The following is a 16,253-nucleotide window of genomic DNA, read 5'->3' as shown; positions in this document are numbered from 1 at the left end:
GAAGTGTGAGGTAAAGGAATGATTTAGGAGAGGAAAGAATGGAGGGAATTAAACAGGGTACACAAGGAGGAGTGTATATAGAGGGGAGAGTGGTGGATGAGATGGCGACTCTTCAAACTCATTCACTGAACTGGTTAGATGAGGGTATACACATTCACACATAGGTGAGTACAGAAATACATTTTAACCAAACAGAAGATAAATGGGTCAAGAGAAAGAGGGGAAATAAAAAGGCTGCAATAGTCAGAAGCAAAACAGACTCTTAAAGAGAGGACTGGGGGAAAAATGAGAAGCAAAATGATAAGAGAATAGGGTGGGAGAAAATAATCAGTAATCATAACTGCAAATGTGAATGGAATGAACTCACTCATACAGTGGAAGAAGATAGCATAATGAATTAGAAGCCAGAATTCAACAATATGTTGCTTATAAGAAACATACTTGAATCTATTATGCTTCAGCTGAAGTAAAAAAAATAGGGGTAGCATCACAATCTCAGACAAAGCAAAAGTAAAATTGAACCTAATTAAAAGAGATAAACAGGCAAAGTTGATTTTACTAAAGGCACCACAGACAGTGAGTTAATATCAGTATCAAACATATGTACCAAATGGCATAGTATCTAACTTTTTTTTTTAATTTTGCTTTCTGTATTCTTTCCCTCCCCCCTCCTTGAGAAAGTAGGCAGTTTGATAGCAATTATACTTCTACAGTCATGCAGAACATTTCCATATCTATGTTGCAAAAGAAAATGCAAACCAAAAATAAATAATAAAGTAATAAAAAAAGTATGCTTCAGTCTTGCATTCAGACTCCCATCAGTTCTTTCACTGGAGGTGGATAGGATTGTTCATCATAAGTTCTTTGGAATTTTCTTGGATCATTGTAATCCTGAGAATAGCTAAGGCATTCACAGTTGATCATCATTACACTATTAGTTTTATTATGTACAGTGTTCACCTGGTTCTGCTCATATCCCTTTGTATCAGTTCACATAAATCTTGCCAGGTTTTTCTGAAAGCATCCTGCTTGTCATTATAGCACAATAGTATTCCATTACAATCATGTACCACAACTTGCTCAGCCATTCCCCACATGATGGGTATCCTCTCAATTTCAAATTCTTTGACATAATATTTAAATTCTTAAAAGAAGAGTTAAGTCAGTTACAGGAGGAAATAGAGAGTAAAAGTATAATAGTGGGGAGCCTCAATTTACCACTCTCAGACCTAGATAAATCTAACAATAAAATAAATAAGAAAGAAGTTAAGGAGACGAATAAAATTTTAGAAAAGTTAGACATAATAGAAATCTGGAGAATGTTGAATGGAAACAGAAAGGATTATACCTATTTCTTCGGTGTGTATGGCACCTTGATACGATCAACCATGTATTAGGGCATAAAAACCTTGTAGACAAATGCAGAAAAGCTAAACTATTATGCCTCTTTTTTTTGACCATACTGTAATAAAAATTACATTCAATAAAGAACCTTTGAAGCAAAGATTAAAAATTAATTGTAATGTAAATAACTTAATCCTAAGGAATGAATGAAATAATTAGTAATTTTATTACCTCCCCTCCCTTTCCCTGGTATGTAATGTTACCCAAACAAGTGGCATAAAGAAAAGAGAATCAAATTGATTCTTCTTTCCTTCCTTTTCTTTAAAGTTTTGTATGTGACTTCATGTATGAATAGATATTTTAGTAGCAGATAAAAATAAAGTTAAATTAATAATTCAGATTTAGCCAGAGATTACAGTGTTTGCTAAGCCACAATATAAAGACATGTTAGTTTTGTTTTGGAGGGTTTAAAATTTTTTTGTTTTGATTTTTTTGCAAACCTCAGCTACACATGCAAAAATTCCTACTGTTCAGTTATTTAGTCATGTCCAACCGTTTGTGACTCTGTGGACCACACTGCCTGTGAGGTTTTCTTGGCAAAGATACAAGAATGCTTTGCCATTTCCTTTGCCAGTGGATTAAGGCAAACAGAGGTTAAATGACTTGCTCAGGATTACACAGCTTGTAAGTGTCTTGAGGCTAGATTTGAACTCAGGTCTAAATGACTTGAGCCCTAGTTCTCTATCCAGTGAGCTACTTAGCTGCCTCTAGAAATCCCTGTAGTCTTATGTGTAATTAAATTTTTTTACCAGCCTGAGAAATGTAACATTGATTGCTACTTCATTTTTAAGCTGAGACTTTCTATCTTGTCCAGGCTGTAACTGAAGTGGTCACTCCCAGGTTTTACTTACCCCACTGATGGCCAGCACTGAAGCTTTGGCCTCCATTTCAGGCCAATTTTCCTCTCTTTAGGCAAGTTGGTGATCCTCTCCCACCCCCCAGCTTGGGGGCTCACTATATTGGTGCTAGACATAGTAGAGATAGATAACCTGTCTGCTTTATCCCCACTGTAGCTCAGAATTATCGAGCTCAAGGATTTCACTGGGCTCTGGCTTAGTTTCCTCTTGCTATTTGTTCAATAAACGAGTATAAAGTAAAAACAGTATTTCAAAATTTAGATTAATTTTCTAGCTTTTATCTAAAATTTTTTTCAACTCATAACAAGAAAGAATTAGTTCTATGTTTTTAGTCCCTAGTATTCCTAATTTTTTCTCCACTAAAAAAAAAATTGTTAGGGGAAAAATTTCAGTGTATGGTATAAATTTTTCAGTTCTTTTAAGGTGTTAGGTCATCATTTTATGTCCACATCTGGAGCCCAAATAAATTGTTTTTTGTTTTTCTAATAAGAATTTTGGGTGGCATTTCATAAAGTAGAACAAATACTAGAAAATAGCAAAGTCATCATTTTGAATTTCAGTGAAACTAGATTAGCTTCTTCAAAAAGGCTGAAATCATAATCTTTCTGATACTTGAGGGAGGAAGATGAGGTTTGGTGGGAGTAAAACAGACTGACTAGGTAAATAAGACTGTGCCAGATATATAAAGATTAAACTCCTTTGATTTTTAAAAAATACATCTTATAAAAATTAATTGTTTCAAATGAATTTCTTATTGTTAGTTTTGCTGTATTAAGTTTTTAGGAAATTTTAATTTTGAATAATATGTTTGACTAAAAAAATTATCAAGGAGACTTAAATGGACTTAATTATAAATTTATTTAAAATGTTTAAATCTCATTGCAAACCTGAAGGTTTTTGAGCAATTCCAAGAAAACAGATATCTTTTTTTTTTTATAAAGAATTTGTAGGACTATAAACTTAACTGTAGATGGGGGAGGAGGAGGCAGAATGGTTAATAATCACAAATATGAAATATAAATATTTTTAAAACTTAATATTTTGTTGTTAAAAGTAGTGTGTTCTCTTCTTCTAGCATGTTTATCTTCCTAGTTATGTTTTATTCAGTTTGATACTAGAATTAGTTTATATTCTTTTGAGCATTACCCATCCAGGCAGTGGTGACAAGTATTCTGTATTTTGGCATGTTGTGCCAGAAAAGTTATGACTGTCAGGAGTTAATATTCCCTGCAGAGAATCTGAAAATTGGATTATGCAGCTAATTAAGAACTGTATGTAATTTTTGACAGTAGACAATATACATCTTCAGGAGAAATGTGGGAATTATTGGGGTGGGATGTTGTTTTAGACCTATGATTTCATCTGTGTACAGAGCTCCCTAAGGGGGAGCTGTTCTAATGCCAATTAGCAACTAAAAGAAGCAACTAAGATAATTTTAATCCTACTAACTTAAATCCCACTAATGCAGATTAGCAACTAAAATAATTTTAATCTAATAAACCTATGGGATTGGTGTCTTTTTAAACTAAAAAAGATAAAACTGTGGTTAAGTGGAATCAGTTTCTAAGAGACCAAAGGATTATTTAGAAATCAAGTATAGAGCTTCAACTGTTTTCACTCATCGTGATGAGACATTTGGGGTGCTTGCCCTGTTTCCCTGTGTGCAGAGACGTGATTCACTGCTCTGAATAACAAGACTGGCTTCTGGGTTGTAATTTCCTTTCTGCCTCTATTTTCAGGATGACCTTGGACAAGTCACTTTTCCAGTTTTCTAAAAAGAGAAGAGCTAATATGCTTTGATTGCCCATATAAATGTTTTAGGTTTTTTTGGCATGGAGAGAAGGTTGAAGTTTAATACATTTGGTTCTAACATTGGGATTGACCTGACAGACAAAAATCTTAACATAGGTTACAGTTATAACTAAGATGATGTTCAGCTTATATGAGTATAGGTCTTACCTCATTTCTCTAGAGATGTAATTTTTATGATGTGCATGTTTTTTATTTTTCAGAAATAGCTACCTGAAAGTTCTCCATTTGCAAATGCATTCTGAGATAAATTTTAAAAGACTGTTCTAAATTAAGATAGATTTTGATAGTGTTTGTTAGATGCCATATTGCACATAAAACTAGAATTTTGTTTTTACCAAAAAGATTAATTCTCTGTTTACATTTTGAAATGTAATTAAGTCCTGTTGGCCAGAGAACTAATAAACTATTAGTCTTAGGTTTTTTTCACTTTTATTTTAGATAGGAGCTTGATGAAACCAATAAAAATAGTCTTTAAGCACTATTGATTGGAGAAATACAAATTAAAACAATACTGAGGTATTACCTCACACCTATTAGATTGGCTAATAGGACAGAAAAGGAAAATGATAAATGTTGGAGGGATGTGGGAAAATTGAAACACTAATGCACTGTTGGTGGAATTATAAACAGATTCAACCATTATGTAGAGCAATTTTGAACTCTGCCCAAATCTTTATAACAGATTTTTTTCTGGTGGCAAAGAATTGGAAATTGAGGGGATGCCCATCATTTGGGGAATGACTGGACAATTTGTGGTATATGATTGTAATGGAATACTCTTGTGATATAAGAAATAATGAGCTAGGTGCTCTCAGAAAAACCTGGAGAGACTTACATGAACTGATGGAAAGTGAAATGAGTAGAACCAGGAGAATATTTACACAGTAACAGCAACATTGTAAGATGATCAATTGTGAATGATTTAGCTCTTCTAAGCAATACAGTGATCCAAGACAACTCTGAAGGATTTAAGGTGAAAACTGCTATCCAGCCCCAGAGAAAGAACTGATGGAATCCAAGTAGAGATCGGAGCATACTTTTGTAACTTTATTTTTCATGGGTTTTTATTTTGATCTGTGTTTTCTTTTACAACATGACTAATGTGTTTTGCCTGATTACACACGTATAACCTATATGAAATTGCTTGCCTTCTGAATGAGGGGAGTTAGAGAAAGGAGAGAATTTGGAATTCATTTTTTAAAATGAATGTCAAAATTTTTTTTAAAAAATTTTAAAACAGTCTTTAAAATTGAATTGGCTATGCAGCAGTTTGACAGTGTGCCTTGTCTAATTTAATCTAATTATGACAAATGTATCTATATGTGACAAAATTACCCATAAGTCTTAGTTGGTACCAACTTATTTCATGGAAATTTGAAACTGAAATCTCAGCACAACTCCATAATCAGTATTATCCTCGGAAATTGGATTTTTTATTTTGTATGATTATGGAATGTTATTGCTAAAAGGGACTTCAGTGGTCATTTAAGTTCGATCCCCTAATTTTACAGATGAGGAAACTTAAGACTTTGGAAGTAAAATAACTTAATACATGTTTGAAAGACTAAACAAATGATTTTTTAACCTAAAATGACCTTTTTATTACTATGAACTTGAAAAACATGAACTTTTTTCCATATAAAAATGAATGGAAAAAATAGTGCTGCAAGTGAAATTGGGAATATATACTATATGAAGCTTTTTTTTTCTTAATACTATTTTATTCCCTCCCCCTCCCAATTATATATAAAGATAATTTTTAGGTCTCATTTTCACAAGATTTTGAGTTACAAATTTTTCTTCCTCCCCTCTTGCTAAAATGGTAGGCAACTTGATATAGGTTATAGATTTGCTATTATGTAAAACGTTTCCATGTTAGTCACAGTTGTGAAAGAAGAAACATATCAAAAGGAAAAAAAGCACAAAAAAGAATAAAGTGAAAAAAAAGTATGCTTCAATTTGCTCTTAGGGTCAATTAGTTCTTTTTCTGGATGTGGATAGCATTTTCCTTCATGAGTCCTTTTTACTTGTCTTCGATCATTGTATTACCCAAAAGAGCTGAGTCATTCATAATTGATCATGACACAGTGTTGCTGATACTGTTTACAATGTTTTCCTGGTTCTGCTCATTTCACTTTGCATCAGTTCATGCAAATCTTTCTAGGTTTTTCTGAAATCTTCCTGTTCATCATTTCTTATTGCACAATAGTATTCCAGTATATTCATATAGCCACAGGTTATTCAGCCATTCCCCAATTGATGGGCATACCCTCAATTTCCAATATTTCACCACTATGAAAAGGGCTCCCATAAACATTTTTGCACATGGAGGTCCTTTTCCCTTTTTTATGATCTTTTTCAGATACATACCTAGCTGGATCAAAGGGTATGCACAGTTCAGTTGCCCTGTGGGCATAGTTCCAAATTGTTCTCCATAATGGTTGATCAGTTCACAATTCCACCAACAGTGCATCAGTGTCCCAATTTTCACACATCCTCTCCAACATTTATCATTTTCCTTTTCTGTCATAATTGCCAATCTGATAGGTATGAGGTAGTTTCATTTTTTAAAGGTTATTTAAAATTTTATATGATAACCCTAGCCCTGCCCTGGTTATCCGTGTTCTCTTCTAAACTTAGCTTCTACGTTCCTCTATGTATTTAAAATTTTTTAAATGCATTTTCAAAATCTAGATGGAAAATAAGATATGAATTAATGATTTAATTTTTTTTCATTCTTTTTTCCCTTCCTGAAAATACTATAAAATGTCAGTGGTTAAAGATACTTATAAGAAGTCTGGTATCTGTTTAATATCTGAAAGACTTATTAACTGCAAATGCTTTTTCGTGTGTCTCTCCTTAGCTGTTTCATTCATGATGTGTCTCATGTACTATTGTCACAATCACAATGAAACAAGAATAAGTAATCTTATGGAATAACCCAAATGATATTAGTAACTAAGAACCATTGTTACAAAAATCTCTTTTGTCATTAGAATTGTGTTATCAAACTTTGGAAATGCATTTAACTTTATTGAAGTATGAGAGTATATTGACCTACCCTTCACTCAACAGTCATAAGATGCTCTACCCTTTGTCTTTCTCTATGATGACTTTTAAATGTATATGAAACAGTATCTCTCTACCCAGGGATCAAAGATTTGCTTTATGGGTTGTGAGCTATAAATGGAAATCATAGTCTCACATCTATATTGTCTTTCTTTAGTATGGAGAGGGCCTTGGAAATAGGACACATGAATACATGGTGTCTTTTATTATTTAATTCTTTTTTTTTTGTTTGTTTGTTTTTGTTTTTGGCAGGGCATTTGGGGTTAAGTGACTTGCCCAGGTCACACAGCTAGTAAGTCTGTCAAGTGTCTAAGGCTGGATTTGAACTCAGTTCCTCCTGACTCCAGGGCCAGTGCTCTACTCACTGCACCACCTAGCTGCCCCTTTATTATTTAATCCTAATAAATGTTTTTATAAACCGGTCTCATTGCTTTAAGTACAATATGTAAGCGAAGTTCAGAATTGTGTTATGCGCTAGTTTCATAACCATTTTGTGATGTTCTAGTCTTATGTTTATTACACATATAATGATTATAAGCCATAGACATCTATGCTTTAGGCTTAGTTACTTTGCATATCATGATATAGGCCTTAATTTCTTCTGTTGCTAGAAATCAATAAAATTCTATAGCAGAGGAAACACTGTACTCCCTTTTACCCTTGGCTTATTGATCTTATTACTGTAAATAGTAGTTATAAACAAAGGTCTTACATGTTTTGGACCTGCTTTTTTTTAAAAGACAAAATAAGTTTATATTAAAATGGGATTTTAGCTATTTAAAATATTTAATTAATGAGTTCATGTTAAGTTTATTATTTCTGCTTTTTTCTCAGAGTGCTTGGCATAAATGAATGGCAGAACACAGGATTCCAGTATGATGTTATCAGCTGCTTGAATCTGCTTGATCGTTGTGATCAGCCACTGACTTTATTAAAAGATATTAGAAGTGTATTGGAGCCAACTAGGGGCAGGGTCATCCTTGCATTGGTTCTGCCTTTTCATCCATATGTGGAAAATGGTAAGCATGTTCTGACTGAAGTGCTGAGAAATCTTGAGATTTTAACTCTTGGTGTCCTACTTTCAGTCAGTATTGAGCATTGTATTGGTTGAGTGGCCAGTCATTTGTTCGTAATTTTATTTCTATTGGTATTTTTGTTTTTATATTACCTTGATTTCCCAGTATATCCCTTCAATTATTCCTTGAAGGAAAGCTTAAAAAAGAAAGGAAGGGTTGGGCATCACTAGCTAACCATGCTATATTATTAACTATGTCTGATAGTATAGCTAATATTCCACACTGATTTCCCTACCTCTGCAAAGAGGAGAGGGAGGTGAGTAGCCAGTGAGTTAAAATATTTTGTATCGACCCATGGGTTATCATAAAAGCTTTGTCCAACATAAACTTGGTTAGTATTTATTTTATTATGGATTTTACTGCGATCTGTGAGTGGACCAATGCAGTGGCCACACTTAATCTTAGAATTATATTTTATACAGATATTTTCTATCTGATGTTCAGATCATGTTAGAGGTCATGTAGTTCAATTGATTTCCCAATTCATGAGTCTCTGCTATAGTTTCTCTTAACAGGTGGACATCCAGCTTTTGCCTAAATACTTCCAATTGTGGGAAACCTGTGCCACCTGGGGTGACTGCAAATGTTAGTGTGTACAAATAAGCTCCTTAGTTTTTAGGGGCCTAGAGTTACCTAGAGGATTTTTGAGATACAGAATAAGGCATTTATATTAAACTTTAAATTGTCAGTTGTAAGTGATTCCTATACCCTTAGTGATTGATCTATTTGTTGTTTTGTGATATATATTTCTTGGCATAGACTCTAAAAGATTAATTTCTTTATCTTATTTTTCTCTGTGAAGGCCATTAGTGTTGTGACATGTATCGTTTATTCCTATAACATTGTTTTCATTACGTAAGCATATTCTTCCAAAGCATTAATATTTCTGCTTTCAGGATAAAGTTTGTATCAAAAAGAGTAGTTTGATTTGATATCACACCATGATGAATGTGACCTCTGGCTGCAATTTGATTACTCCCCATTCAAATTTCCAGCTATATGTCATTTGCATTTTAGTGCCTGCTGAAGGAAGTAATGATTCTAAATGAAGTGTTTTAATAGTCATTTCCTTAATATACTGCCTTGGTCAGCCTTGGGTTCAAAACCTTTACCAACTTATAAACATTTTCTCCAACTCTAATAGTATTTCCCAGTGTCATAATAATGTTATAACTAGAGAAAATGTGTGGCCTTAAGACCAACAACAGTGCCTCGTTGCAGACTTTGAATTGCATGTGACTTTTTATTACTTTACCTCTTCCCTGACTGACCTATTTGGATTTTCATGTTCTAGTCTTGGTCCCTCCAGTTTTCATGGTTGATAACATTTATGAAATGCTTTCAAACTTTCCTGTGTTTGAGAGGGAAATAGGGAAATCTTTGGTAGTAGCAGGATAGGGGACTAGGTATAAGGAATGAGCCACCAAATCTACATCTTATCTTGCCCTCTGTTTTCACATTCTTGTTAGTGATGGAATAGTAGAAGAAACTGTTGAAAGTCTGGGTGACATTGGCATTTAACATACCACCGGGGAATGTAGTCTAGCATGTATTCTTTGTGAGAGTGCACTTATTTGTTCTTATTTTAATTTTAATAGTTGATATAGTTAGACTACAGTTCCTTTTCTTTGTATTTGTACTCACTAGTTGTGCTCCTAGGGGTCTTGCTTTCCTGTGTCCCATTGAGTAGTCACATGATAGAACTTTAATTCCAGATCTTTAATAGGCTGATCCTTCACCTGGAAGATGGTCATCTACCTGAGAGCCAGTGTGGCTTCAGAAAGGGCCAAGGAACGGTTGATGTAGTGTTTGCTGTCTGACAACTCCAGGAAAAATGCCAGGAGTAGGATGGGATCTGTACACAATGTTTGTAGATCTGACCAAGGCCTTTGATACTGTCAGTCATGAGGGCTTGAGGAAAATTATGGCAAAATTTGGTTGCTTGGAGAAGTTCATGAGCATTATATGCCAATTTCATGCCAGCGTGCTTGCCCAGATTCTGGATAATGGACAACATTCTCACGCTTTCCCAGTCATCCAGACACCAAACAAGGCTGTGTGCTTGCTCCTATAATTTTTAGCATGATGTTTTCAGCCATGTCGTCAAATGCTTTCAGTAAGGATGATGGCATCAAGGTCAGCTACCGCACTGATGGCAAATTCTTCAACTTGAGATGGTAACAAGCTAAGACCAAAGTGGCGGGAGTGTTGGTGTGGGATTTTCTGTTGCAGATGATCGTGCACTCAATGCAGCTTCTGAAGCTGAGGTGCAACAAAGTGGGTATGGATTCTCTGCTGCTTGTGCTAAAAAATTAAGAAAGCAGGTCCTCCATCAGCCACCACCACACCAAACATACATGGAACCATCACTTACAGCAAATAGAGAAGTTTTGAAAGCTGTGGAGATAAGTTCACCTACCTTGGTAGTATACTTTCCAGGGATGTACACATTGATAATGAGATTGTCCTACACATTGCCAGAGCTAGCTCCATGTTTTGGAGGCTCTGAAGGAAAGTATAGGAGAGAAGTATTAGATTGCCTGCCAAACCATCACTCTACAGAGCTGTTGTGCTGATGTCGTCGTGTGCCTGTGAAACCTGCACAGTCTACCAGTGACATGCCAGGGAACTAAATCGCTTTCATTTGAATTGTCTTAGGAAGATTCTGAAGATCACCTAGCAGGATAAGGTACCAGACACTGAGGTCCTTTCTCAAACTGAATTGCCAAGCATTCAAACTGCTTCAGAGAATGCAACTCCAGTGGGCTGGCCATGTTGTTCGAATGCAAAACATACACTTGCCAAAAAGACTTATTTTATGGAGAACTCACACAGGGCAAGTGTTTTCACAATCCGGCTAGCAGCTTTTGTGGGGGTGTAAGATCCACCCGCAGCCAGCACCCAGAAAGCTGCCGGCACACTGGGAAAGCACAGGTTCTTTTGATCTACTTTAATAAGGAAAGCAAGGTTAAAGGGGTTGACAAGTTTACTTTAATCTAGCATACAGACAGCATTCACTTAGTTCAGGGGAAAAATCCAGCACCCTGAACTTCAGAACCAAATGCAAACAAATTACAAATATCAACAGACAGACCCAATACAATTCATAGTTACCAACATCTAGGTTCAGCCCGGGAGCTCAGAACAAGGGCTGGTCCAGAGTCACCCGCCACCACTGCTGCGGCAAAGAGCTCCAAAGAACAGACAGCCAACCCCTGGTTTTTGTATCTTTTTCAGCATCAGGGGTGAGTCACACATGTGACTCACCCACGTGACCTAGAATCGTCACAAAGAGGCGGACTTAGACTTAAACCCCCTCCCTGGAGTTAGCCCCACCTTGGGCCCCACCTTAGTTGCCAATCCACACCCACTAAGGTTTTACACCTAATAGGGGTTTGGGCCTGGGGCTTAGCACCTAGTAAGGCTCAATGAATTACTCAAAGGGAACAAAAGCCAAACTATTCAAGGGCACTTGTTGAACTAAGTGCTAAGGAGCCCATTTTTGGTTACTAACACACAAGTGTTCACATGGTGGTCAGAAGAAGCGATACCAAGGACACTCTCAAGGTCTCACTTAAGAACTTTCGAATTGTGTGACATGGGAGACACTGGCACAGGACTGCTCAGCATGGAGTGCCCACATCAGAGAAGGGAGTGTGCTCTGAGAGCAAAGCAGAATTGAAGTAACTCAAAAGAAAGGCGAGGTGGGCAAATTTAGAGAATCCACCCCAAATGTTCATATGGATTATTTGTGCCCAACCTGTGGTAGAGCATTCCAAGCTTGTATTGGTCTGAACAGCCACAGTTGGACACTGTAACTTGACTCTAGCATAGTGATGTCATTTTGGTCCTCTTTGAGAATGAAGGACAGCAATCAACCAATCAACCAACTTGGCATACTAGTGGGTGGAAGAAAAGAGAAAATAATACATAAATCTAAACATGGATCTCACTTCCTCATGCTTAAAGCTTCTAGAGGAAGTAGAATTGGACAAGAAGGCAATCTATCCTATCAATGGAAATCAGGCTCTTTATTCTGTACTCACAGGGTGTTGCTTGTTGAATATAAGCAATCTGGTATATGATATGTTGCAAACCTGGAATTAGACCCTTTGTTGGGGTGGTTGACCTCTGAGGACTCATAAATCTTGCAAACTACTCTGTTGCCCTCTTTTTATTGTCACTTCCTTTCCCTCAATTACTGATTTGATCCTCCTGATTTCTGTGTGAAACTTTCAGAGGCCATTGAGGTGTAAAGTGATGTATATGCATGAACCCTAGACTGCTTTTTTGGATATCTGAGTGAGGAAGAATAATTTTGGATTGTTGGTTCAATTCAGTTTATTTTAACAAAAAGCAGTTATAGATGAGAGATGATGGGTTGTTTTTTATATTAAAATTAGGTCATCATGCCCTGTGAAATTAGGCAGTTATATACAGGAATCCTTTCCCATCCCCTCTGAATACTACTGCCTTCCCCTTGAAAATTTTTCCTTTTTATCCTGTATATAGCTTGTTTATAAATATTTGTTTGCTTATTGTCTCTTCCATTAGGCTTTGAGCTTCTTGAGAGCAGGGACTATCTTTTACCTTTTTTTTTTTTGTATCCCCAGCACTTAGCATAGTGCCTGGCACATAGTAGGTGCTTAATACATGCTTATGGACTGAATTAAGTCGCTGAAAACATTGAAGTTTGAAGTTTAAAATCCAGCCTTGTAATACTGGGTTGTTGGATCAAATAGTTTATCTTGACTGTTACTAAACCTAACAAGAACATCTTTTGTTTTGAGTTTCTTAGTTATATTTTCTCTAAATAATTATTTTACTAAGAAAAATAGGTGAAATGAAAAAAATATGAGCATCAAATTAGTCTAATGGGATCAACACTTTCTGTAATTTTCGTAATCACTTTGCTTTCCTTTGCTGTCTCGATCATATTTATTTGCCAGTTCTTTCTGAATTACTTGTCAGTGTCTTTAAATATGTTTGAAACAGCAACATCAGAAAGATCGAGTTTCAGTCCCATTCATTCAGTATTTGAACTTCATGGTTCAAAATCTGTTCATTTTTCATCAGTTTTTTTTTTTTTAGTGCAGGTTAGAAAAGTTCTCATCTAATGGTAAAAATTAGTAATTAGGATCACAATTTTAGAGGCATAAGGGTCCTTAGAGGTCAGTTAGTCATTTAGAAGATCAGGAAGCAGAGAAGAAATAACTTGCTCGAAGTCAGTGGAAAGAGCTGACTGAAACCCAGGGGTCCTTACTTCCGGGTCAGTGCTCTTTTCTTTATATTATATACAAGTTCCTTGAGGGTATTTGATTTTTGTTTTCGTATCCTCATCTGGCACAATGCATGGCACACAGTAGGCACTTAATAAATGCATGTTGATTGATAACACATTTTCTCTCATGTTTCATGAGAAAGCCTTGACATTTTGAATATTTGAATGCTATTAAGTGCTCTACATATTAGAGCAACTAGGACATTCTCTGTCCCATATGTTTCTCCTGCTTACTCATTTCCAGTGTTATTTCTATTTTGTGTCATGGGTTCTAGTTGATAAAGTAGCCAAATTCACATGTGGACAATTGCACGGTTTCTCCAATGAAAAGGTTCCTGGATATATAAATTCCAAGTGAATTAATTTCAAAATGGATTCATCAGGACAAACTTTCAATCCTACACTAGGAGTTCGAGAAATAGAAAAACATTCACAGGCAATTTCCAGCTTGACCTTTACACACGAATGGCAATGAGTACTCCTTTCCCTTTGCTCTTAACTGCCACTGGCTTCCTAGGATCCCTTGCTCCCCAAAGTCCTGTCTCTGTGGCACCCGCACCACCCCCCATATCCTCATTGCCCCATAGCTAGTGTAGCAGAAGGAGAGGGTAAAGTGGATTCTGCCATGGTTGCAGGAACTCATTGTTATGGCTTCTTCCCTTCTCCTTTCCTCACTTCTCTAGCTTCTCATCAGGAGCAGGCAGTATGGGAGGGGAAAGCAAGTTGGGAAAGGTGGTTTCTTACCCTACACATAGATCTTGCTAAATCCCATCACAGGCACTTTGGAGGCAGGGGAAGTGGGGGGAGAGGGGGCAGTCCCCAGAGGGTAAAGGAAAGGGGAGTTTTCACTTACTTTACCAGGACTTCAGGTCTCTGGCATCTCAAGTCAGAAACTGAATAGAAACATTATGTATGGTGACTGGGTTCTACAGTACTTACACACTTCAAGCAGGGAATGCATTCCAGGCAAGAGATAGAGTGAAGGTGATAGGAGACAGGAAATGGAGCCTCTCTAGTGAGGAACAGCAAAAGCCTGCTTGACTGTGCTGAAGAGTTCAGAAGAGGGAATAATGTAGGAGTCTAGGAAGGTAGCTTAGGACCAGACTGTGAAGGGCTTCAAAGATCTTAAGACAGTATGGAGCCACAGAAGTTTCTAAGTAGGAATGTGGCATGATTAGACCTGTGCTTAAGGAAAATCACTTTGGCAGTAGTGTGAAGGATGGGTTGGAGAGAGGGAAGAGACTAAAAGCAGAGAGACAAATTAGGACCATCTGTACCCGTAGAAAGCAGTATTTGTTTCTGCTAGGGAAAAAACTTCTAAAACTTGCCAATTAAGAACACAATCACTTTGTTAGTTGGGAATTTTCATATTCTAAATCAGGGGCCATTTTTTAAAAAAAAATTTTATTTAATATATTTAGTTTTCATCACTGATTTTAACCAGTTGAATTACAAATTTTCTCCCCATTTCTACCCTCCCTCCCACTCCAAGATGATGGTGTATATTCTGGTTGCCCTGTTCCCCAGTCAGCCCTCCCTTCTGTCACCCCACTGCCCTCCCATCCCCTTTTCCCTTCCTTTCTTGTAGGGCAAGGTGAATTTCTACACCCCATTGCCTGTGTATCTTATTTTCTAGTTGCATGCAAAAACTTTTTTTGTGTGTGTTTGAACATCTGTTTTTAAAACTTTGAGTTCCAAATTCTCTCCCCTCCTCCCTTCCTACCCACCCTCCCTAAGAAGTCAAGCAATTCAACATAGGTCACATGCATATCATTATGTAAAACCCTTCCACAATACTCATGTTGTGAAAGATTAACTATATTTTGCTCCTTCCTAACCTATTCCCCTTTATTGAATTTTCTCCCTTGATCCTGTCCTTTTTCGAAAGGGTTTGTTTTTGATTACCTCCACCCCCATCTGCCCTCCCTTCTGTCATCCCCCCCTTTTTATCTTCTTCCTCCTTCTTTCCTGTGGGGTAAGATACCCAATTGAGTATGTATGGTATTCCCTCCTCAGGTCAAATCTGATGAGAGCAAGATTCACTCATTCCCCCCTCACCTGCCTTCTCTTCTCTTCCTACAGAACTGCTTTTTCTTGCCACTTTTATGCAAGATAATTTACCCCATTCTATCTCTCCCTATCTCCGTCTCTCAATATATTACTCTCTCATCCCTTAATTTGATTTTATTTCTTTTAGATATCTTCCCTTCATCTTCAACTCACCCTGTGCCTGCTCTCTCTCTCTCTCTCTCTCTCTCTCTCTTTCTCTCTCTCTCTCTCTCTCTCTCTCTCTCTCTCTCTATATATATATATATATATATATATATATATATACACACACACATATATGTATATACACACACTTACATATACATATATATGCATAAACACACACATATATATATACATATTCCCTTCAGCTACTCTAATACTGAGGTCTCATGAATCATACACATCATCTTTCCATGTAGGAATGTAAACAAAACAGTTCAACTTTAGTAAGTCCCTAATCAGGGGCCATTTTACTGTAGGTATTTTGTCTTTTAGTCAGCATGACTCAAGAGCAATAATTTCAAATAACCCCTGTGAATTAAGACAGAAGATTTAATAAATTACTTCTAGAAAGGTATACATTAAAATAAATGAACTTGGCTTCCTTTTTTGCTCACAGGCTTGTGAGCACAAATCTAAACATGGATCTCACTTCCTCATGCTTCCTACCCTCACCCTTCTAAAGGAAGTAGAATTGTACAA

General features: G+C 36.4%; 1 protein-coding gene across 2 annotated transcripts in view; it reads left to right on the top strand.

Annotated features, from left to right (window-relative positions):
- The window catches only part of METTL9 (methyltransferase like 9), a 68,203-nt gene that overhangs the window by 36,032 nt on the left and 15,918 nt on the right, over nucleotides 1–16,253 (top strand). For both annotated transcript variants that reach the window (XM_036741547.1, XM_036741548.1), the window contains exon 4: nucleotides 7,977–8,161. In XM_036741547.1, coding sequence (XP_036597442.1) covers nucleotides 7,977–8,161 — 185 coding nt within the window. The remainder of the gene's footprint in view (nucleotides 1–7,976; nucleotides 8,162–16,253) is intronic.

The sequence above is a fragment of the Trichosurus vulpecula genome, chromosome 1 (genome assembly GCF_011100635.1).
Source record: "Trichosurus vulpecula isolate mTriVul1 chromosome 1, mTriVul1.pri, whole genome shotgun sequence".
NCBI lineage: Eukaryota > Metazoa > Chordata > Mammalia > Diprotodontia > Phalangeridae > Trichosurus > Trichosurus vulpecula.
This window is presented reverse-complemented; position numbering and strand designations above follow the sequence as displayed.